General features: G+C 34.6%; 1 protein-coding gene across 2 annotated transcripts in view; it reads right to left on the reverse strand.

The window, feature by feature from the left end:
- The window catches only part of PCCA (propionyl-CoA carboxylase subunit alpha), a 359,957-nt gene that overhangs the window by 151,880 nt on the left and 183,834 nt on the right, over positions 1–24,243 (reverse strand). For both annotated transcript variants that reach the window (XM_081046031.1, XM_081046032.1), the window contains exons 14-17: positions 23,714–23,788; positions 19,358–19,426; positions 17,713–17,788; positions 6,130–6,240 (exon numbers count right to left, since the gene is read on the reverse strand). In XM_081046031.1, the coding sequence (XP_080902157.1) occupies positions 6,130–6,240; positions 17,713–17,788; positions 19,358–19,426; positions 23,714–23,788 (331 nt within the window). The remainder of the gene's footprint in view (positions 1–6,129; positions 6,241–17,712; positions 17,789–19,357; positions 19,427–23,713; positions 23,789–24,243) is intronic.

Below are 24,243 nucleotides of genomic sequence, written 5' to 3' on the forward strand. Positions count from 1 at the left end.
AGACTGGCTGGGGGTAAATCCAGGGTGCGGCCCAAGAATGCACGTCCAGCAAGCTCCAGAGTGATGCTCATGCTGCAAGTCTACGATCTCACGTTGATTAAAACTGTTTCAGACTCATGTTTATCAAACTATGTAACAAAAAACCACTTGGTATTTTTCCTGTGTGTGCACATTAAGTCATGATGTAGAACATATTTCTCAAAGTGGTCCACAGTCAAATAGGAAAAATAGACAAATTTGCTCATCATATTATCATCAGCAGAGAAAAAGGCAATACATTGTGGGAATCCTTCGAACTGCAAGATGCTGAATCAGTGTTTCATTTGGTCTAATACATTGTTAGCTGCACTGACTCAGACGACTGAGAAAGGAGGTTTCCAAATAAAATCCACCATCATTCATCACATCTCACAGTCAAAACGATACATATCAACTTTAATCCTTTCACCGATACTAGAACCGATTCTCAAATTTTACCAAAGACTGATTACCAATAAATTTGTCTGATGTATAAGACTGCTGAAGACTTGTTTACTTCTACAATTTAACTAAACTTGTTTCTACAATTTGTTTGAGAATTTCTCAGGTAATTTTAACAGAGAAATGCTGCAAAGATCATCTGCTTCATTTTCCCTGCAGTGAGGATGTTTCCTCTATAGCAGAGTGAAGATGTTATCTAGGATCTACAGAATTCTTCCAATCATGGGACAATTTTTTCAAGGATTCACAAATCATTAGACAGTTACTTCTCATACTGAGTCAGACTATTTCTTTGTGATTTGCATCCAAGTAGGAAGCAAGGGTTGAGCATGTCCATGTTCACTCGATCCTCGTCCAACTGTATCTGGTGTGCTGTGTACAGGGAGTATTTTACTCTCTACGGAGAAGAATCTCAAAGCTTTTGCCAGGGTGGAGGACAGACACTCACCCTGAAGAGTGAGGGAGGAGATATGGAGAAAATCTTCCCGAGATTTTAGACCAATCGTCCTATCCTTAGGGATTTCCCAAGGTACCTGAAACTAATAATTACTGAGACTTCTGAGGGGTTCTGCAGAGATAATAAGCTACTTCTCAGTTTTTCACATTGGTAGTTTAAGAGTCAACTTTCTTAGGTTGCTAAGTCAATTAAGAATCACCTTTCACAGTAAGTGCTGATACGAAAAAAGGATACACATAGATGCTGTTATATGCATAAAATTATGTTCTGGAAACTGTACTGTGGTTACCGTTGGGGAGAGTGACGAGCCCAGGAAGGAGAAGAATACTGATGTATAAACATTTTAAAAAACACAAGTAACAGAAATAATCTAGAGATGGGATTTTTCTTTTCATTACACTTCTCTGGATGTAAACCCTAAGTCTAATAAATGTTAATTTTTTTAAGTCATCTTTCAGCTTTTCATTTTCCAAAATGCTATTTCCTCTCTTTATGGACTTGTGTCTTTAAAAAATTCAATGTAGTAGAGGGGGAAAATGTGTATATTTAAGCTATAGTCTTTACTTCATATTGGTTAAAGTACTTTTTTTGGTAATTTCCTCAGAAAGGGTATATATAGTGTTATGTTTCTTATTCTTTATTTAAAATGATGTCTTTTCATATTAACAAATGAAAATATCTTAGTTGGGTATGGTATTCTTGGGTCAAGTTCTTTCCTATGAAGGAGGTACTTAAGATTTTCTAAGAGATATAGAGAAAACATTCATGTTTGCTAGATGGGGGAGGGCATGAGGGAGAAGGTGAAGAGATTAGAAAGTACAAATTGGTAGTCACAATATAGTCAGGGGATATGAAATACAGTGTAGGGAATACAATCAATAATGTTGCAAAGATTATATAGGGTGTCAGATGGGCACTGGACTTAATCAGGGCAATCACTTCATAGACTGGGTAGACCACTTCATTATATACCTGAAGCTAAAGTAGAATAATATTGAATGTCAACTATAATTAAATACATACACACACACACACACACACACACACACACACAATGGTCATGAGATGTAAAGTACAGCATAGGGAATATATCCAATGGTATTGTAATAGCTACATACGATGTCAGAGGAGTAAATTGGTGGGTTATCACTTTGTGAGGGGTATAAATTTCTATTACGCTGCGTTTTACACCTGAAACGAGTAAAAAAAAAAAGATTTTTCTAATTTCCAGTTTATAGAGTCTGAAGATGATCTCATCCTACATTCTTTTCATATGACTTGGTTTTTTTCTTTCTAGAAGCTTTAATGAGTTTTGTGTTCTTGATGTGCCTAGCAGTGTTACTTTTCTTATCAATCCTGTCTGAAACTCATGAGTCTTCCCAACATTTCAAGGCTTTCTTAAGAACAGTGAAAACAATCCCCCCTATTATTTATGCTAAAATGTAGCTTTGTCTCTTTTCTTTTCATGAAACTTCCGTTACGTGCACATAAAATCTCTTGGACCTTCTTCACTCCACATCTTATTTCACACGACTTCATTCCCTTTACCTTTTTGTTATGTATTTTGAGATACTTCTTCCATTAATTCCTTTGGGTCATAATTTGATTCTAGTCAGTGACCATCCTAACTTTCACTTTGACTGCTGAAATATTTTCAAAAATCACTGTTTTTAGTTCATTGAAGTTTTTGTCCTCTAAGTAATATTCTTAAGCTTTCTTACTATTTTTCAATAACCTCAGTCATTTGGCTCCTGTATCAGCAATTCTAATATAAAACTAAGCACTGCCTGTCCTCAGGGATTCTTCTAGGTCTTCCTCCCTAGATCAGTAATCCTTTTCCTTTGTACACTAATGGCTCTATTTGCTTTCAACAGTCATGTCAAAGGGTTAGATGGAAGTTCACTGGTAAATGTTTAACAACTGACTGGGGTGTGGAGAAAAGAGAAATGCCCCAGTGTGCAGCATTTGTCAATTTCCTCATTGTAAATACTCTCTCCAAAGCTAATTTCAAACTACTACCTTTATATCAAAGGAGATGGATTAGGAAGAGATGTACATAGAGGCTCTGCAGAGGAAGTTTGATGGCTCCAGGAGCTATGAAACAGAGTCATTGGACAAGTAGTTCAATAGTCTAAAGCCATCTTGTCTTTGAAACCAGCCTCGATTCCCTAATTCAGAACTGTTTCTTTATTCTCTGCTCCTAAGATATTTTGCTTATATTTTCACTTAGCACTTATGTTATTCTGTCCTGTAATTAGTTTTTACATGTTTATTTCTCTCGTGATGTAAGCTCCTTATAAGCAGGGAAAATATACTATTCATCCTTGATTTTCTTCTAAAGCCTATGTCAATTATTTGTTGAATGACATTAATGACTGGATTTTCTTAAAGCCAACACTTCAGTCCATATATTATAGTACCACTTTTAAAGGTAAAGAAATACTTGACTAAATTCAGTGGGGAAAAGAGGAGTATAATTAATGGTATATTTCTTACATTGAACTGAATTTCTATAAAAATTCTTCAACTTTTCAAAAGAGAAAGATAACTCTGATCATTTCTTTTGATGGGGCTGGTGGTTGAAGTATAATAAGGCAACAGAGAAATAAGTCCAAAATGTTCATTACAGGCCAACTGAAATTATAGTTCTTAAAATATCTTCATTTTTCCTTTATTTCAGAATCAAAATATCTTCCTCCCCATTTTTCATTTATTTTTCTAATTAAAGGAAAATAGCTTTCCAACATTAGAAAACTAATAAGTTGACAATAAGAATAAATTCTTGTGTGTCCTATTTTTTAATTTTAGATACAATCATTTCAAAGTTCAGTCTAAGAACCTGTAGTAACTGTCCAGGTCTACAAATAAACTTTGCACAATAAACATATATAATAGAAAGTTTTAATGCAATCATAAAAATAAGCATTTGCCTATGCATAGTGCCTAGGATAGCTGGACAGATGGGAAGCAGATGGGTAATCCCAAAGGGGCAAAATGACCCAGCCTCAAACATATGGAGAAGATCCTGGATTAATTCAGTTGCCACTTCCTGCTGCTCTTTCAGGCACATATATCAAACAATCAAAATGATACAGTTTAATATATATCTAAGACCTGATCTGAGGAAAAATAAGGAAAAGGAAACAGAGTAATCCAAAGATGAAGAACAAGAGACAGCAGCCATTCAGGGAAGAATTGACATGAAAATAATATGAGAGAATTCAATGAATTCAATGAGACGTGAAGAACGGTAAATATAGGTATGCACTTTTAAAGTCCTTATAGACAATGAGACAGCATATAACATACTCTGAAAACTTTTGTGATTTATGACGTTGAATCCTAGCACAATTGAACGAGTACTAAAAGAGAAGTCAAAAACTCCTAAGTTCAATTTCTGGCTTTACTATATTACTGGTTATTTAGCCTTAATCTCTCTGTGCTTTGGCTTCCTCACGCATAAAATGAAGTTCGAGGTTAAAAATTACTAAAGGCCCCTCTAATAAGTTGTAAGAATTTAAAAATTGTGTTCCTATCTTGCATAACCATAAGAAACAGAATTATAGTGTTGGTGTTGATAATTCCCTACCAAAAAAAAAAAAAAAAGGAAATGTAATATATTAAGTTTATCATAGAAAATTGCAATATTAGGTTTTAGGTGAATTTCTGAGTTCCCTTAAGAATTTGGAATATTTTCTATTACTGCTAAATGTACAGCACATAGTAATCAACTCCAATTAGAAATTTTAAATTCCCCATTATCTTCTCTATGGTAATGGGATATAATATTATATAAACATATATAGACACATATATAAATGTGTGCATATATATATAAATACTCATGCACACATACAACATGTTTGTTCTAAATGTTCCTTGAAGTTTTGACCTATTGTCTCCTTCTGTCTACTGTTTCATGTTGTATCATCTTCACAGACACATTAGCCAGGCAGACATGAAAGCATATGGAAATCATGATTGAACTTTGAAATGACTGTGTCCAAAATTTAAAAATAAGATAAACAAGAATTTTGTAGTAGCTAGGAATACAATAAAAAATAGTAACATAAGTATTTCCTGGCTTCATGTAAACAACAGATATTAATGAAATAATCACACAAATATAAAACTGCAATCATATTAAGATTGCATTTTATATTTTTCAAAATTTAAAAGTTCAGGAAAAATAATCTGATAATTCATTAGTCTTTGTTTAAGTTCCCAAATAGAAACATTCTTCATTTCCCTTGGTACTAAAGATAAAACCTCATAACACTGAAGTTTTGAAAGAAGAATCAAATCAGTAATTTCCATTTAATCTTATGAAAACTACATTACAAATTCTGAAGTAAGAAATAGCTTTATAAAAGTATTCAACAGTGCAACTACACGAAGTTGACTTGAATCTATATACAGGTACTAAAATTATTGAGTAATTGTATATGCTAAAACCTGTTAAATGGATATAAAGAACACTTGAAATTTGTGAGAGAATATCTAATCTTCATATATCCCCAAGTTCATTGGAAATATATGTGGAGGCTTCTGGCTTTCACCTACGTAACATTTCTATTAAGTTTCATGTAAACACATCCTGTAGATTTCTCAATATCCCTTTAAACGGTTTTCTCTGTCTCTCACCTGATGTGCAATTTTTCTACTACCTGGAATCCCTCACTGATACCTTCACAGTACTATACCCCATATTTCATTCATTATTTTATTCAAACTTCATTTTTCAGCATAATAAAAACCACCATCTTCTTAGACATATTGATTTTCATTAAAAGGAATATCATCTGGCATTCTGAAATTTCCATAATTATACAGTTTTAATCATTAAAAACCAGTTCCTGCATATACTCCTATCAGCAGAATTGACCTTCAGAAACTAGAAAATCAGGTAGGCTAATGCTCTGTGTACGTGTTTGCTTCAAAACTGAACCAGCACAACATTCATAGTTTAATTTTTTCATTCAACAAAATGACAGATTATTACACATTCATGAATCATCCATGAATATTCAAAATCATGAATGTCAGTAGTCTAGGATACTGTAAGTATGTTGATAAATCATGTTTAATATAGACCAAAGGTTCTTAACTTTAAAACAGAAAAAAGTATACATTACAATAAAGTATAAAAAATAATAACTTTAATACACTGAAATACTTCAATACATACAAACCTTTAAAGCCATCAGGATATACATCAGAAAGAAATTTGGTGTTGATGTCTCCTTTTATAAAGCGTGAGTTGATTATCACCTCTCGAAGTAACGCAATATTATGTGTAACACCTAGAAATAAAATGATATCAGATTGAGTTGGAGAACATTGTCAACATTGTTAAAAGTCTAATTATTATTATCATGAGAAATTTATCATCAGTGTCCTATGACCTAGAAAAAACAAATGCAAGATTACTCATCTTCTTCACTTCAAGTAACACAAAACATACCCAAACTTGAGGTAGCAATAAAACTCTAAATGCAAACGTAAGAAGCTGGTGCTTGCTGAGTCAATTAAATGAGGAAATAAATGTCTCTTCAATAAATGCTTGGACAACTAGATATCCATTTGGGGAATAAAGAAAATGAAACTCACCCCTAACTCACACCATACACAGACACAGACTCCGTTTCCATGGTACCTTATAGCTAGACACGACAAACTAATTCCTAGACAGGGACTGTAAGTTAAAGTGATGTATCCAACTCCAGCCTCACTTACTTGAAAAAAAGAATTGCTTGCTTGCATTTCCTTTCCTTCTCTCTTCCTATGAGCTTCCTGATATGGCAGGAACTCAGATTTGGCAATGCAGATGAAGTGAGCAAGCAAGATGGATGTGCACACAGGGCTGGACAGTTTTGTGTATTTCCTGGAAGGACCACAGGACACTAAGCTACCCAATCAGCATGAACTAGCCAGAATTAAATAAATTTCTTATTTATACCACTGTATTTAAGAATCTTGATTATAGCAGGTTACCCTGCTATATGCATACGTACAGGAAAGAAGGGTATATCTCTACAATATGACTTCTTATTTCTAAGTCAACCAATGACAACCTAATGTATCCTTCTAGGCATTTTTCTATGCATCTCTTTACAACAGACCATACGAGCAACCACATGAAAAACTCTGAGCATCTCTGTTCTGACTCAGAAGATATTATGTGCCTAAAAGTTTATAAAATTCAACTTTCAATCTACATTTCTCTAAGAAACTTTCTCTAAGAAAGTTCCAAATTTCAAATATTAATATTATTCCTTTAGCTACACAAATATGCCATGGGAGAAATTATCACATATAAACAATAATCTAATAAATCCCTTTTATAGCACATGCCCAGGGGAAATGCAGTCATCCCGTCAGTAATGCTCTGTGGGTAATGACTTAGCCCATATTCAATAATGAATGTTTGTAGGGGCTTTTTAATTATGTATATTTCTATGGGGAAAGTATCGGAAGGTATAAGAAACTTCTGATGAAACCAATATCCCTAATGAATCATTGCAAAACTGTGACATTTGCCTGTATTATAGTTGACACTTGGATAGACAAAAATGAAAAGTAATTGGAGGCGATGTGCTAGAATGCGTAGAAAGATAAAATAGGGAGTCAAGAATTTAAAGTAAAGATTCCTTGAAAGAGGTCAGGCTATAAAAGGGAAATGAATCCCTTTGTCATAGATTTTACAAACAGACAAAACTACAGCACTTTTGAAGAAGAAAGGTGATGGCTTGGAGAGAGATTGATACGGATAGGAAAGGACAGATGCAGTATTCCAGGAAAAGAAAAAATATTTGTGACTTACACAAATTCTCCTGGCTGGGAAAGAAAATAAAGAATGATGAAGAAGGATACAAAGATGGGTAATATTAGGGAGAAACTTAAAGTAGGTAAGAATTTTCAGTGTTGTAAAAAGCAAATGGATGCTAACCACGTATTTCTGTGAAAAGGCTGAAAGGACACCATGGGCAAAGTGTCTGGGCAAAGAGAAGAACAAGGCACCTGAAAACTCGAACGGGGCATTCAGGGTCGGAGAGCCATGCAAAGATTGTACTTTACCTTGGGAGTAACCAGAATGGTTGAAACAGGGTAAGTATGGCTAGATTATGTGCATTCCAGGAATCATTCAAGCTGCTCCTGGAAAAAGGATTGGGGAGGGCTAAGAGTGAAGATGGGAAAAACTATTAGCTGACGACTGCAGGAGACATGTGGAAAAATGGCAAGGCCTCAGACCACAGCTAGGGTGCGGACAATGCAGAAGGAGAAGTAGCTGGACTTGAAAGAGATTTAGGAAGCAGACCGGGCTTGGTGGTTTGGTGGGTGCCAAGAATGTGGGAGTGGAGTCAGCACAACACCCAAACTTCTGGCTCTGCAACAAGACAGGGGATGTCATTTACAGAAAAGGAACAGGTGAAGAGGCAAAGTTTTGGGCAAATTAAATTGAGATGCCTATGAAATAAGACTGATGATATCTAAATGATCAGAGTTCAGAAGAGCAGGCATGTTAGAACGCACATCCATCAGAACACAGAAGTCACGGAGGTAGACAACAATGCGAATGTATCCAAAACAGAGTGGGGAACAGAAATGCAAAACAAAACCAGCGGTACATAAATTATATGTGCATAATTTACAGGAAAAGATGAAAGTTAAGAGATCAAGGTGCAGCTGTAATTTTATTTCCAAAAAAGGTTTTCTTATGTACAAATTAATAATTCAGAATGTTTTGATTTATATGCTTTTTTACATGAATAGTAAATAACTTAGAAAGGCAATCTAACTCACAGGATTTTTATCCTTCCCTCCTCCAGTTAAATAAAGATAATATTATTCCCTTTACATACTTCATATTTCATATTTAACCTTATTGGCTTTCTTGTTACGGCCTAGTACTGGTATAAATTTTCTTGCTCTCTGTGTGACCAATAGCAAAAGAGTTGGCATCAGCACTGTCGTCCATAAAATACAACATAGCTTTCAGATCTAGTTAATGATAAGTTGAACAAAACTAAGATTACTTTATGATTCCCAGTGATCAATTTGTGACTGGTGACATCCAAATAACTAAAATGTATATGCTATGTTTCAGGATAAATGATATGCTGTATTTTTATTCCATATTGAAAGCTGAAAAAGAGGTACTGATTTTAGAAAATATAATGCAAAAAAATTAAATACAAATATTAGTTTACATTTTGGATATCAAAGAACACAGCCACACAAGCACACAAATGAAGCATGGATTTTTAAAAATCTTTCTACTTGAATAGTAAATAGAAAGTGAAAATATACACTTTTATCGAGATAAATGTTTCAGGAATAAAATTAACACACAAAGTCATTTTCTTTTTAATGCTCTCTGAATAAAATATTACATATTACTCTACAAAACCAAATCATTGTTTTTCTTTCCTAAGGACTGCAAGGTAAAACAATGGCTAATGGCAGACAATCAAAATCTAGGTGCCTCAACTGCTCCAAAAACTACCGTATATTAATTAATTCTAGAGCCAAACAGGAATAATTGAAAAAAATTTCATACCTAAAACCTCAAAAGATCAGATAAATGGGAAAATTCACTGAACTGTTCAAAGATATCCTACATATTTGAAAGTCACCGTTTTGTACTTAGTTTACTTTCTTTCCCTGTCCCAGGAAAGACAATGCTGTTTAAACTGATCCTTGTTCAAACAATAAGTGGATAGCAGAGGTACTCTCTGGAACTTAATTTATAACTTTAATGATATTATTAATCACATACTCATAAAAATTATGACTCTGAGTTACAGACTGGGACTTGAGTCTGACCCCTGCCAAAGTTCACAAGGTCCCATCTGCACGGGAAATCATGACCAGCCCACAGAAGACAGGGCCCCTAGGAGCAGCTTTCTCCTGACTACCTGCTGCTTCCAAAACACTGGCCAGACATTAGCTCTACACACCGCCAGGATCAAACAGAGGCCAGAAGCCACTGCTTATTTCATGGGGACACAGAAATTAACTTGAACCAAATTACATTTTTTCTCTAAAGATTCTTTATCGTAACAAAAGCTCACAATCAGCTTAGGAAGAAAATACCATATTTGAACAACTAAAGCAGTTATCAAACTAGACAGTACATTGTCCTTCCTCTTCTGTCCTTCATAAAATATTTTCAAACGCCTGTATCCTTTAGAATTAGTCAGATGGATGATATATAAATACAAACTGCAAATGCATCTCTGTTTTTATTCCTTAAACGTTAGCTTTGGGGAGGGAGGGTTGTATGAGCCTCTTTACCTACTTATAAAACTTTTCATTTTGGAATAATTACAGAAAATTCACAAAAAATACTACTTACAAAGAATTACTGTGTATCCTTCACCCAGATTCTCCAAATGTTAACATCTTACCACATTTATTTGTTTTATCATTCCTTCTCATTCTCTCTCTGCCCCCGCCTTCCCTACACACACACACACACACACACACACACACACACACACACACACACACACATAGATATTTTTTCTTGAACATTTGAAGGTAAGTTACAGACAAGATGGCCTTAACCTCTAAATACTTCAGTGTATATTTCCTAAAACCAAGGCAAGTTTCTTACATAATTAGAGTACAATGACCAAATGTGAAAAATTAACATTGATATCTGTATCATTGTCTAATCTATGGACCTTATTCAAATTTCACCAATTGTCCCATTTATGACTTTTACTACAAAAGAAAAACAATTTTTTTCTGGTCCAGGAACTAATCCAGGATGACACACTGCATTTAGTTGTCATGTGTCCTTAGTTTCCTTTGATCCAGATAAAGGATCCACTTTTCTTTGTGTTTCTTGACCTTGACACTTTTGAAGAGTACAAGCCATTTATTTTGTACACTGTCTTTCATTTGGTTTGTCTGATGTTTTCTTGTGATTATATTTAGGTTATACATTTTTGGCAAGAATGTCACAGAAACGATGTGCTCTTTTCAGTGCATCAGATCAAGAGGCACATGATGTTGATCTGTCCCATTACCAGTGATGTTAATTTGGGTCATTTGGGTAAGTTGCTGGGTTTCTCAATTTTAAAGGTACTATTTTCCCATTATAATTAATTATCTCCTAGGGCTATCTAATGAAACTTTGCAAATACATGTTTCCCATCATATTTTCACCCATCAATTTTAGCATCCATCCATCACTGATGATTCTTACCTAAACAATTTGGTGTTTGATAAGTGCCGATTTTTGTACACTTACAAAGTGTAACCAAAAACTGCAATGAATGTTTAAACTTTAGAAATTTATTTCAATAAAAGACATATTGCCCTTAATCCCCCTCAAACTACTCCCCCTCACTTCAGAAACACTCATCCCATCCATCGTTCTTGCCACTTTCTGAAGCAGTTCTAGAAGTCCTCTTTTTTATGAGTGTCTTTACTTCATCCTCCATAATAACAATACTCTGTGTCACACATCACTTCTGGTACAGCAACTTTGTCAAATAAAAACATTACGCTGTGTCCTCATTCACCTTATTCACCAGAGCTGGCACTATGAAACTTCTGACTCTTTCCCAAAGTCAAAACGACCATGGAAGGAAAACATTTTGAGTAGATTCAGGACATCGAGGCAGCCACAACAGCACAACTAAAGACACTCACGAAAGAGGACTTCCAGAACTGCTTCAGAAAGTGGCAAGAATAATGGGATAAGTGTGTTCGAAGAGAGGGGGAATATTTTGAGGAGGATTAATGGCAATATGTCTTTTACTGTAATAAAGTTTTTTTCTTTTTAATTTAAACATTCACCATGTTTTTAGATCACACCTCATATTAGATAAAAATGTACTGTAAGGAAGAGCTTTGCCTGCTCCCTCAATTATCTTTCTTATCTATTTATACCTGTATGAACTCATGGACCCTTATCTTATTCCAAAGATTTTAATCCATTGCTAGCATTACTTTTTGTTGCTGAAGTTTTCCCAGATTGGCCAGTGGGAGCCCCTGAAAAATGGCTCCTGGGTCTTTCTGACATAGTGCCATCTTTTGAACACTCGATCATTCTCTTACACAAGATATTTCAGGCTCATCTTACAGTCTTCCTGAAATTGGCCATGTTATCAAAGAATACAGATTCCATGTATGGGAGAACAGTATTTAGAAAACAAGATCTGTGTGCTTGGTGTGCTCACTGCTACGTGTTTCAATGCTTCTGTGGCAGGGCTGGTGATTCTCAACCCAGGGTGACATATGGCAATGTCTGTAAATATGTGATTGTCACAACTGAGAAGATGCTACTGTCATTTAGTGGGTAGAGGCCAAAGATATTGATAAACATTCTACAATGCACAGGACAGCCTCCCCATAACAAAGAACTGCCTATCTCAAGATGTTAACAGTGTTAAGGTTGAGAAACCCTGAGCTAGAGGATGTGTATAGATGTTCAAACACACATGTGCACAATAAAATATGTTTACATATTTATTTTTCGTTTCTTTTCTTTCTTTCTTTCTTTTGCACTTAACACATCAGATTGGCAGTGGCAGGAGGCTTTTGATGTCGACATCCAGGTGCCCGAGACTTTTTTTTTTTTAATTAAACTTATTGGGGTGATAATGGTTAGTATAGGTTTCGAGTGTACAATTGACCTCAAAGGCAAGGGAAGTAAAAGCTAAAATAAATGAATGGGACTATATCAAACTAAAAAGCTTCTGCACAGCAGAAGAAACCATCAAGAAAACAAAGGCAACCAACCAAATGGGAGAAGATATTTGCAAACAACTCCAATATGGGGGTGATAGCCAAAATATATAAAGAACTCATATAACTCAATAACAAAATTACATTTATTTTTCAATGTATGTTAAAAACCATGAGTTCACACTGATACCTCCAATTTCAATTCAACACCACAGGGTTTGTTCTTCCTTTATCCATTCCCATATCTGTAACTCCTTTCTCTGACAGTGAGAAACTTGACTCTTGTTATCCACAATAAGTGTATTTATTTCTCAATCCTAGAATGTACATAAACTGGTTTCACACATGAACTAGGAAAAACAAACCTACTAACTAGAATTTAATATTGGTTTACATATATTTTATCTTTAGGCTGAGGGTATCTTGTCAAAATACTGTTAAAAGTTATTTAGGTTAGCCTTTTTCCTTTCACTTTCCTAATATAATAATGATTATATTATTCTCACAATTCTGTCCATTACTTTCTGTTTGTATTCCATTTTGAGTTTTTTCCCCAGAACATTAATGATTTTATTTACTTATTTTGAAATATTGATATGGATCTAAAAGTCAGAATTATACAATGCATAATCAAAGAAGTCTCTCCCCTTCACGCCACATACTTTGTTCCCCATCCCACAATCATTTCCACAAGATCCCCCTTCCACCTCCTGTTGGTATGCCATCTTTTTAGTTCTGGTCTTGTGCATGCATGTGTTTTCCCACAAATGAGCACATATATGTATATACTCATATTCTTATTTCCCCTAGTTGCCCACCAATATCTATTCTCCCTTTCCTTAATAAGAGAAATGCTGCTGTTTAGCTTAGTATGGCCACCTTGATATCATCTTCCTAGCAGCTAGTTATGGCCATATGTCTGACTAAACACCAATAGGATAGAAGCAGAAATAAAGGGTGTTTTCTAGGTTGTGCCCTGACCAAAAAAAAAAAAAAGAACGTAAACTCCACTGCCCCTGCCACCTTCTTGCTGATGCCTGATGATGGACATGAAAGCCGCCACTTTGGACCCCGAAATCTAAGCCTAACCATCAGCTTAGCGTCACCCTATAGCCCGACAACCTTCTTTTGGGACTACTACATGGGAGAGATATTAAATCTTTTTTAGGTCACTGTATTTTTTATTCTCTTTGTTCTAGCTCCTTATACTATAGGCTAACTATGAAGGTCCTCAGGTGGGGAGAGAACGTGAAGTCCCAGGAAATGCAAACAACAGTCAAGTAGGAAAACAGAGGCCATGAGAGAAAGTGGTGTGCATGAGACTAGAGTCCACAGGAAGGCCACAGGAAGACACTAACGGGTTTTAAGCAGAGAAGAGGTAACTAGGTTTATACTTTTAAAAGTTTATTCTGTCCATACTAAAGAATGGATTGGTACCAGTAAAGGGTATTTCTAGAGAACCCATTCAGGTAGCTATGCACTAGTCTGCAATATAGACAGTGGTAGCATAGGACAGCAGGGCTACAGAAACGTAAATAGAATTAGAAGTTATGTAGATGAAATGTACAGACCCAGCCCCCTCATGATACCTTTTTTTTTTTTAATTTTTATTGGGGAATATTGGGGAACAGTGTGTTTTTCCAGGACCCATCAGCTCCAAAGTCAAGTTCTCAATCTCACTGTGGAGGGCGCAGCTCACTGGCCCATGTGGGAATCGAACTGGTGACCTTGATGTTATGAGCACTGCGCTCTAACCAACTGAGCCAACCAGCCGTCCTTCATGATACCTTTGAGACTACGTTTCTGAACCTAAGTGCTCACCTTCCTACAGGGTATTTCAGAGACTCTGCATTCATCACCAGAAATATAAGCTTTCTGGCCATCCCTCGTCCTCAGAACCTCAACTGACCCAAAACCAAACCTCCACAAAACACCTCTTCCCTCTTTTCCAAGTCATGCCACATCTTCTGAGATTGTCGTTCTGTCATCAGTCAAGTCTACTGTAGGTTCATTATCTTCATAGAACATTCCATCCACCTCCTTGCCTCACCTGAACACCTCAATGCCCACAAGGACCTCACTTCTCCAGCAAACATCACATACCTCACTGTTATCCACTGCCACTTCCAGAATATTACCTCTTCTAATCCTTGGAGAAACTTATTTTCTTAAGGTTTATTTTATCTGGTCATAAAATTAACTCCAATTCCCTGTCATCTATCAACATTCTTGCCACAACCCAATATTCACTACAGAATTTGTTCCCTGACTCATGACCTTCTTTCTGATCCTAACACAAGTCACCCTGTATGGGTGACCCATGTAACATCCTCACCACTCAATTCTTAGGATCTCATTTCAAATAATGTAATCTTTCCCTTTAGCTATCTAGAGCCACAGTCACACGCAAAAATTATCTAACGTTCAGTAACTGCACAACATTCAAAATCACCAATTCAAACTAAACTGCTTTCCAACTGTAACTCCCACATTTCTAGCTCATTTCCCAAGTGCCTTCATCAGACCAATACTAAAACTCCAATCTGGAATGTGATACATTCTATAAGAAAACTGCCCTGGACTCTTCTAAAACATTAATCACACGAAATACAAAGAGGGCAAGATGATTAAAAGACATAACCAAAAATAATGTGTAAACTCTGTCTGGACCATGGATGGGGTAAAAAAAAGAATTTAAAAATACACTTTGGGGGACAGATAGGGAACCATGAATATGGACAGTACATTAGATGATCTTATGAGATTCCTGTTAGTTTTTTGTGTGTGAAAATGGTATTGTGGTTTTGTAAAAAGATGATCTTACTCTTAAGATGCATGCTGAAGTATTTAGAAGTGATGTGTCATTATAGCCACAACTTTCTTTCACACAGCTCAGAAAAAAACAGAGGAGGGAAGGGGGAGAGGAAGGGAAGGAGGAAGAGAAGAGTGAGGAGGAAGGAGGAGAATGGGGGAGATAAAGGGAAAAAAACTAACATAGAAAACCTTAACAATCTAGGTGAAGAGTGTGTAGATGTTCAAAGTCATTCAACTTTTCCCTAGGTTTGAAAAATGCTTAAAATAAAAAGTCTGAGGGCAATGTATCAAGAAAAAACCCCTCTCTGATAAATCTTTTGAGCCAAAATCATATATTCCTATACATGTATAATATGTATACATATGTATATATGTTCCAATCTGATGTGTATACAACCACAGCTTTCTCTGTGCTCATCCAAATACAATTACAAATATTGTAGGATGGGAAGCTAGATGAATAGGAGACTGTGCCACACATTACTCTCAAATTGCTTTTCTACTTGAACAACACATATCAACACGCCTTCAAGTCACAGCTATATAGTTTTTATAGTGAAGACACACAGTCATTTCTTCAATCATTCACCCATGTGGTGGACACTAGTTGGTTAAAATTTTGGCTACTACAAACAATGCTGTTGTAAATGTCCTTGACAACATCTCACAATTCAGTCCTTTAAGTCTGTAAAATAGATTTCCTGAAAACTGAACAGCTGGGTCAAAGGGTATATACTTTTATTTCAACATCTAATGTCAGGTCGTTTTCCCAAAAGACAACAATATAGGAGTCACACTCCAAAGATGCCTGAGTGTACTCATCCCTTTTATTTCACCTACACAGTAGTTACCAGTCTTTTAAAAAATGTTGTCACTCTGGGGTGTTGTTTGAAGGAAGCACAAAGTGAGGCACTCTCAACAGAGTTACCCATGAGTCCTAAATCAGTACTCACATTACTTTCAAAGGGCCAAAAGGGAGAGATAATAAAAGAAAGATACCTTCTCCACGTTCGAATTCCCACGACACTTTTTCACTTCACTATAAAGGCACCTACCAATGTATATTATACTTTTTTAATATATTTTCCATACCAAGCTTACTAGAAACTCCTTGAAATAGGAATAGTTATCATTCAATCATTCATTAATTCATTCAACAAATATTAACCACTTGCCATGTGTCAGGCACTGCTAATACATAAATAAACAAGATAAACACCATCACTGCCGTGATGTACCTAAAATTCTTATGAGATAATCCAACATTTAGCAATTAATTACACATCCAATTCTTTAATTACAGTTATGGTAAATGCTTTGGAGAAGCAGCAGAACAGGGTGTAATGAAAACATATAATTCAGCACACAGTTTGGGAATGATCTAAAATGGGCTTTCAATATTGTTTATATATGGTCTGGTCTTTCCTATATCATTCATTCATAATTCAAAGTGAACTTATATTTTACACTTTTAATTTGATATTAAAGTCCATTATTCTGAAGCTGATGATAATTTATGTTGGGCTAAACTAAAATGATCTTTTCATTATAAATGGAAAGTTTCTAAAAACATTTAGAATTTACTTCTTAAAAGAAGTATAACTTTGTTTTAATTATTTAAATATAATGGCTGCTCCTATTACTACATACTCTAAAGTCTTGTAGAATCACATTCTGTTAGGTATTAGAACTATCCTGTATGTACATGAGGTAACAAAATTGCATTTGCTAGGAAATCTTCCACAATTTGCTGTAATTCACACAAGCAAAGAGCTATTCCTCTACCCTCAAGTCAGTCAAATGAAGGCCACTATATTTAATATCTCCATACATTTTCAAGTTTCATACTTCAAAAATACAAAGACAATAATACAGCAAATTTGCTCTCAAACTGCACTGGCCAATGGTTCTTTTTTCTGAAGCCTTTTCTATTATTATTTTGAAGTCTTCAGAATAAAGAACCATGTTGCATATAATACACAGCTATAAAATACTAAATGCTCATCTAGGAAATGTCATATATCATAAATTTAATTAAAAACTTAATGTAAGATATAGATGTAAAGAACAGGACTGCAAAAAAAAAATGAAATGCATATCCTTTATTAGTATGTCATTTAATTAATTCAAGTTTTCCTTATTCCTTTTAAACACACAGGAAGCAAATGTTATCCAATTCGCTAACTAGTAAATCTTCAAGCTGTTTCCTAGCACTGGATGCCATGTATGATAACAGGACCTCAAATATTTGTTTTTACCTCGAATAACATAATTATCCAGTGCATCTTCCATTCTTTTCAGTGCTTCAGTTCTATCAGAACCATATGTAATGAGCTAAAAGCAAACAAACAAAAAAAGATTTGTATAGATAATTTACAGATCAATCTTTCTACCAAACAATTCATACTAGTAAAAATTAAAATATTTCATAACGGATTTCCCAGAAAAATCTCTTGAAATTTCAAAGTGGTTCGATTTTTTAATATAAAGTATGTAAATTAAGATTTTTCTAAGAAAATGAATATTAGAATCAAGCTATTTCAGACTTTTCTCCTGTAGTTCACTCTTATAGTAAAGAACTATTTAAGATTTTTTTAAATGTAACAAAAACAAGCATAAAAACATTTAAAAAGAAAGATATCAAAATGTGAACTATCTGGGTTAGGGGAAGATTAGGCAAGATTTGTCTCACTCCCTATTTTTCTGTAGTTTCCAAGTTTGACACCTTAAATAGCTAATGTTTACAAATAACACAGCACAGAAGCAAAGAGTTCTTCTATATGATTTTGTGCCTATTTATATGTATCCGATACAATTAATCAGTAAAATTAATCAGTAAAATAAGACCCCAACTATTCATTAAAGATTCTTTTGGTAATTCTTCTGGTCAGTTTGTAATTATTTTAGTACATCTTATTAGTTCTTCAATATCAAGCCAGCTTGGAAATTAATTTGCAGGCCATTTTTCTGTACAGAAATGTTGTTTATCTAAAAATAAAATTGTATCTATTAAAATCAATGTATAATATTTCTATGTATTTTTTAAACTAGTGTTTCTTTAACAAGCAAAATACTTGAAGTTCATTTTTAAAATATGAGTGTAAAAATAAGTAAAAAAAAAAAAAAAAGAAAGAAAAGAAAAAGAAAAATGGTGTTTTTTATACTGAAACTACCTAAAAAAGTATACTTTGGGAAAACCCCTCTTGAGAAAAGGATTTTTACTCAAGAAGTCATTGTTCAATTCAGGTTCAATACAAATTTCTCTTCCAAAAAAAAGGTATTTTCTAAATAAAACCTAGTTTTAACTACTGCAGTCAGAATTATAGATTTTATAAGATCTGAAAACTCTATAAAGATTGTAAAAGGTCTAAAGATTTACGAAGAGTTGTTAATTTATTCTGGGAAGTCAGATTTCAAAAAGACAGGTGGGTAAAAAGACAAAATTTAATTACGTCAATTCTACATCAGTAATTAGTGATTTGTAAAATTTGAAAAGGTAAAAACTACTCTAATAAACACAGCCTATCACCAAAACTCTTTGATATCACCTGCCATTCATTACTTTTATCCCAGGCCATTTTCAGGAATAGCCAAAAGAACAACTTAACTCTTTCTCACAGCAATGAGCTGGGTTGGTGTCATTGTTTAGATAAGGTTGTTATTGGGTAGGGCGGTGTGGTAGTTTGATTTGACTATTTGGGGAGGAGAGAGTTGCAAACTAACATGATGTTGAAATTTCTCTCTTAAAAGAAGAAGATCTGCTCTTTTACTTTTCCATCAGTACATAATAATTAGAACACATGATACAGATAAAGGACCAATTTCAGACTTTTTAATTAAATACGTCCATTGCCTTTTCAGGGAAAAAAAATCTGAAAGAAATCATTAAGAAATCAAACTAACTTTTGAAATCATTGGATCATAATAAATGCTAATGTCACTTCCTGGTTGGATGCCACTGTCAACCCGGACCTAGAAGAAAAGAACAAAAAAATGAAATTAACTTCATATTGTGCAGATATTTTTCTAACAACAAATTTAATTTCCATGGAACAGATGGATAATTTCAATCTCAAATAACATTTCAGCTTCTGGAAAACAGAAAAACAATCTAAAAATATATAGAGACCAAATTATCTTGACCTGATAATATGCAGTCCAACATATATATATATTTGTATATATATATATATATATATATATATATATATATATATATATATATATATATATATATGGAGAGAGAGAGAGAGAGAGAGAGAGAGAGAGAGAGATCTTTTTGTTTTCCCACTAAGTCAAGGAACTATGAAACAGGAAAAAACAAAAAGCCTTTATACATCACTATCCTGGCATGCATTTGGAGCTATTTGATGGTGTCTCCAACTGAAGCATAGCATGAATGATGCCCCTTCTAATCACGCTCCCCACTGTACCCTTCTGAGAGCTCCAATGAGGACCCCAGTCAAGCCAGGCAGCAGGACTCGGAGCTCTGCTCATCAGCTCCATAGGAACGCTGGTCCTGTGGCTTTCATGTCTGTAACACTTTTCTTTTTTCCCTCACCCTCTCAACTGTAATACATTTTTTTTCTGTTACTGTTAGTCCCCTGAGACTTTAATGTTTACACAGCTTTTCTCGTGGCTTTGCTTTGTAAGGACACTGCCCAATTAGAGTTCTGATTTTGCGATTTTCATGGGGGGGAAAAATAGCACAAGTTCAAAATACTCTTTTGAAGAGCTTGATTGCTGTTAACCAGCCAACAAGTTAGTTAGTACATCGCTGATTCTTGTTTTCATCTCCCAGTTTGATACCAGCAATGAGGCACAGAGGTTAGCCATGTAAAACTTTTAAAATGAGCAGTTGCTGCGGATAGAATATTTATTAAATTATTGTGCCTAAGTTTTGGAATCTGAAGTATTTAAAAGCTAATCAAAATACTTAAGACTGTCAAGCATGTCCTAGGGGTCTTGAGGATGGAAGAATTTAATGGAAGCTGCTAGAACAGCGGGACTTTGATGCCCAACATCGTAAAAGGGTGGGAAGAGAAGAGCGGAAGCTCACGTAGCTCTTCACCTGTGGGATGAAGCCTTCCTAATAAACAGCAGCTCATCTGTCTGCAGCAAGGCAGAAAAAGGTCAACTCAGCGGCTGTTAGGCCTTTACTATTTTAATTTAGGCAATTATCAAGGGACCACATGTAGAACCTCTTGTCTAGGATATCCACATGAGGGTATGATGATGGCTTTATTATACAGTGACATCAAAAGATAAAGCATAGTTTAATGCTCTTAAAAAAGTCACATTATTATTAATTCTTTTTGTAAGGTTTTAGAAGATAACATAACTAACCCACAATGCTTTTATTTCGGTATTTGCAAACACAAGCAAAAATATGGATATCTGTATTTGCATTCACATTCACATGTGAAAATTTTAATTTTAAATGAAAGTCATTCAGCACACTTAAAATATACTTGCCTTTCTATTTTCTAAAAACATACTTCAGTACATAAACTGAAATTCTATGAAATTCAGTGTTTATAAAAAACTTGGAAAGAATTAATGGGGCAGCTGTGAAAGCAATAAAATAATAATTTACTTTCTCCCCACATTCAAATAGTCTCAATATGGCAACTGAAAATCAAGTTACAAAACAGAAAAGACATCTCTGAACTTGCATTTTCTTAAATTTAGTGCAAAAAAGTTAAAGAGTTAATTTTACAAGCATATATTATATAAAACCATAGCGTGCTTGCTACAGCTGAGATTGGTACAAATTCTCAAATTTTGACTTTAAACATATCCTACTATTCGCTATAAAAACTGCTACAAAACTAGTGTGGAACGTGGATGTTCAACCTACTGATAAAATAACATAGTTAATGAATATTTATTATATTCTCCTTTAGGTCATAACATAAAATTTTAGTTACCCTGAATAGCACCATCCTAAGAGTTAAGCTACCTAGAGCTCTTCGTTATTTAACAAAATTATGATCACATTAAACATATCACTTTAATTTAAAAATATGAAGGGTAAAATCAAGAGATGTATATAATCAACACATATCTTTTTATAAGCAAATCAACGTTTTCAATTTAAAAGTGTAACAAAATATGAAAACTCCCACTTATAATTTACTATGTATGCATCTTTTGTCCAATAATAATCAGCTTTCAAAAATTTCTAACAATGAATTAAAAGTCAAATGAAGTCTCCATTCCTCTATGTGAAACAAAGGCTATACAAAAAAACATATGTATATATATTTAGCTTTTGTACTAAAAGCTTTAAGAATAAAGTGAAATGGAATTATACCCAAATTTCTGAGCAGGACACACTGCCATCTGAAAATAACAAATTCGCAAAATATGGTGACTAAAGATAAAAAAAGAAAATCTTCATCTTTGCCATATAATACATTTTAAGCTTAAAGAAGGATGTGAAAAGTACAAACAGGAACTTAACTATAAAGGATGTATTCTTGTGACCAAAATGGTAAAGAGCAGCAAAGGGTGTCCTACGGTAAAAATGACTAATCTAGTTTAAGAAGGCAAGGAGGAAAAAGCACCTCCATCAACACCCAAGCACCAGTGTATGAGAGTCTCAAACCATTGCTCAGAAACCTCTGGCATAATTTAAATATCTTTCTTCTGTACCAATAGTGGACCCTGTGAAACTATCAGCCATCTCCCACCCTTCATTCTGGATTCACCTCTCCCTCCCCTCAGCACAACTCCCAGCCCGCCATGTCTACCTGACAAGTGACAGCCCAATCTGATTAAATGCTTCCAAGGGAAGGGACTCATGGGCCTCCATGACAGGCCAAAAGTGATCACCATGGAGATACATAATTACAGCTGTCAACGCATCTACTGTCCTGCTGACATCAATTTGATTGCTCCCAGCAATAATGATAGACAAAGCTTAGTGTGCACTCTCCTGCACCCAATCACTTTATCTATTCCTTGGTCCATTTAGCTGACATGCAACATTCACAAGCAAATAACAGCAGTAAGCAGAACATTTAAGGCATTTTAATTGTTTTTTCTTTCTATGGATGGCTCACAACCGCAAATGTTATTACATAAAACTCCTGCTGCAGCATTAATTGAAGAAAGATTTGGAGGGACAAAGACTGTAGGGGGTATAGTTTGTCCATTATCACTTGTACTTTCAACAGGTCTCACGTTTGAAAATTGCAAATTGCAAAACTTGCGAGGGCAAAATGTTTGACATCCTGTTAGCTCTTACAACATGGTGAAAACTTCTAACAACTAGTGTAATCATTATGAATTCTTATTTAATACTTTTTTGTTTGATTAAAAAAATGTTTAGATGCGTGCCGATGATACTTGTTTTCTCATCTGCTATTTAAAGTCACATAATGCCTGTTAAATCTTTACAATTTTTTTTTCTGCCTTCAGGCTTTGAACACAGCGTGGAGTCTCCGAGCCTAGAAAGGGTCAAGTCCCTTTAGAAAGCACATGGGCAAAAACAATTTAAAAAGTGAAATAAATCATATATCCAATAACATCTTCAAATTTAGAATTCTTCCTGTAATCTTTCACCATCTTCATGCCGGTAATCAAACTGAATAATCATATTCACAGATGGTACAGCCTTGTCATCCACCAGCTAACATCATGTCATATATATATACACGTATTACTTTGATTAAAGGAAAGGGTACGTCCTTGTTCTTTTTATGCAACAAAAACTATTTAATGAACAACTAGTAAATGTAGAAGAATTATGGAATAAAGTAGAGAGTGATCACTTTTCGTTAACTGGTGTAAATATGTACTTCTTAAAGTCAGTGGCACTTAACAGAATGAAGTAATTTGTTTTCCTTAATCCATTTCAATTAACAAGCTGATTCTGTGCTTGAATTTCTTGACATCTGATTATACAGGAAAGCTGGATTAGATCCATTGAAAAGGTTAAATTGTAACATAGAAAAGTCAGTTCCCACTCTTAGGATTCCATGTTCTTTTTAATTACAATTTTCCAAAGAATTGGGAACATTGCAAGCTATCATTTACTTAGAAGTCAGAAGTTCCCAGGTTTCCCCTGCCAAGTGAATTCTGACTTTCCTGCACATCATAAAGCATACAATAGTAAAAAAACAAAAAAACTGTGTGATCCCCCATGAATTTCACTTGTCCCTCAATTTACTTGGTTTTCACACGCTTTAACATAAAGTGTGACATAAATCAAAATTTTAACTTTTCACTTGCTACTATAGCTTAATGACTTACCCCAGGTAGATGTATTGGTTCTTGGTACTGAGACAATCTCCCAATAGACGGTAAACCGAAAGACTTGTAGGGGTCCTGAAAGTTCAAAGGAAAGGAAGCACAGTCTTTGAAATATAAATCAGCACAAGTACAGTTAAATATTTATACAATAAAGAAGCATTTATAGGTCGATTTTCAGTATACAGCATTTAATAAGTCACAGATTTAAGAATATTGTCTTATACTCACTCTAGACAACTTAAAAGTGTATTTAAAAATCAAACAGAAGTATAAGCAAATTTAGCCTTATCTTCTTTGTATTTTATTAAAATTGGTAAAAATTCCAACTTTTTATTAATCTTTTCAGAATGCCTCAGGCAAAAATAAAATAACCTAGGCACTACATCAAAACATAGTCAAGTTCAGAGCAACAAATGTAGCACACTAAAGATATTTGTTTTTTCTTACTCTCATAACAGCTCACATATGGTAAAATTTGAGAATTCTGTTCTTCAAATAAAGACCTCAAAATAAACTTTGCACATGCTACT

The sequence above is a fragment of the Rhinolophus hipposideros genome (genome assembly GCF_964194185.1).
Source record: "Rhinolophus hipposideros genome assembly, chromosome: 4".
In the NCBI taxonomy this organism is placed as follows: domain Eukaryota; kingdom Metazoa; phylum Chordata; class Mammalia; order Chiroptera; family Rhinolophidae; genus Rhinolophus; species Rhinolophus hipposideros.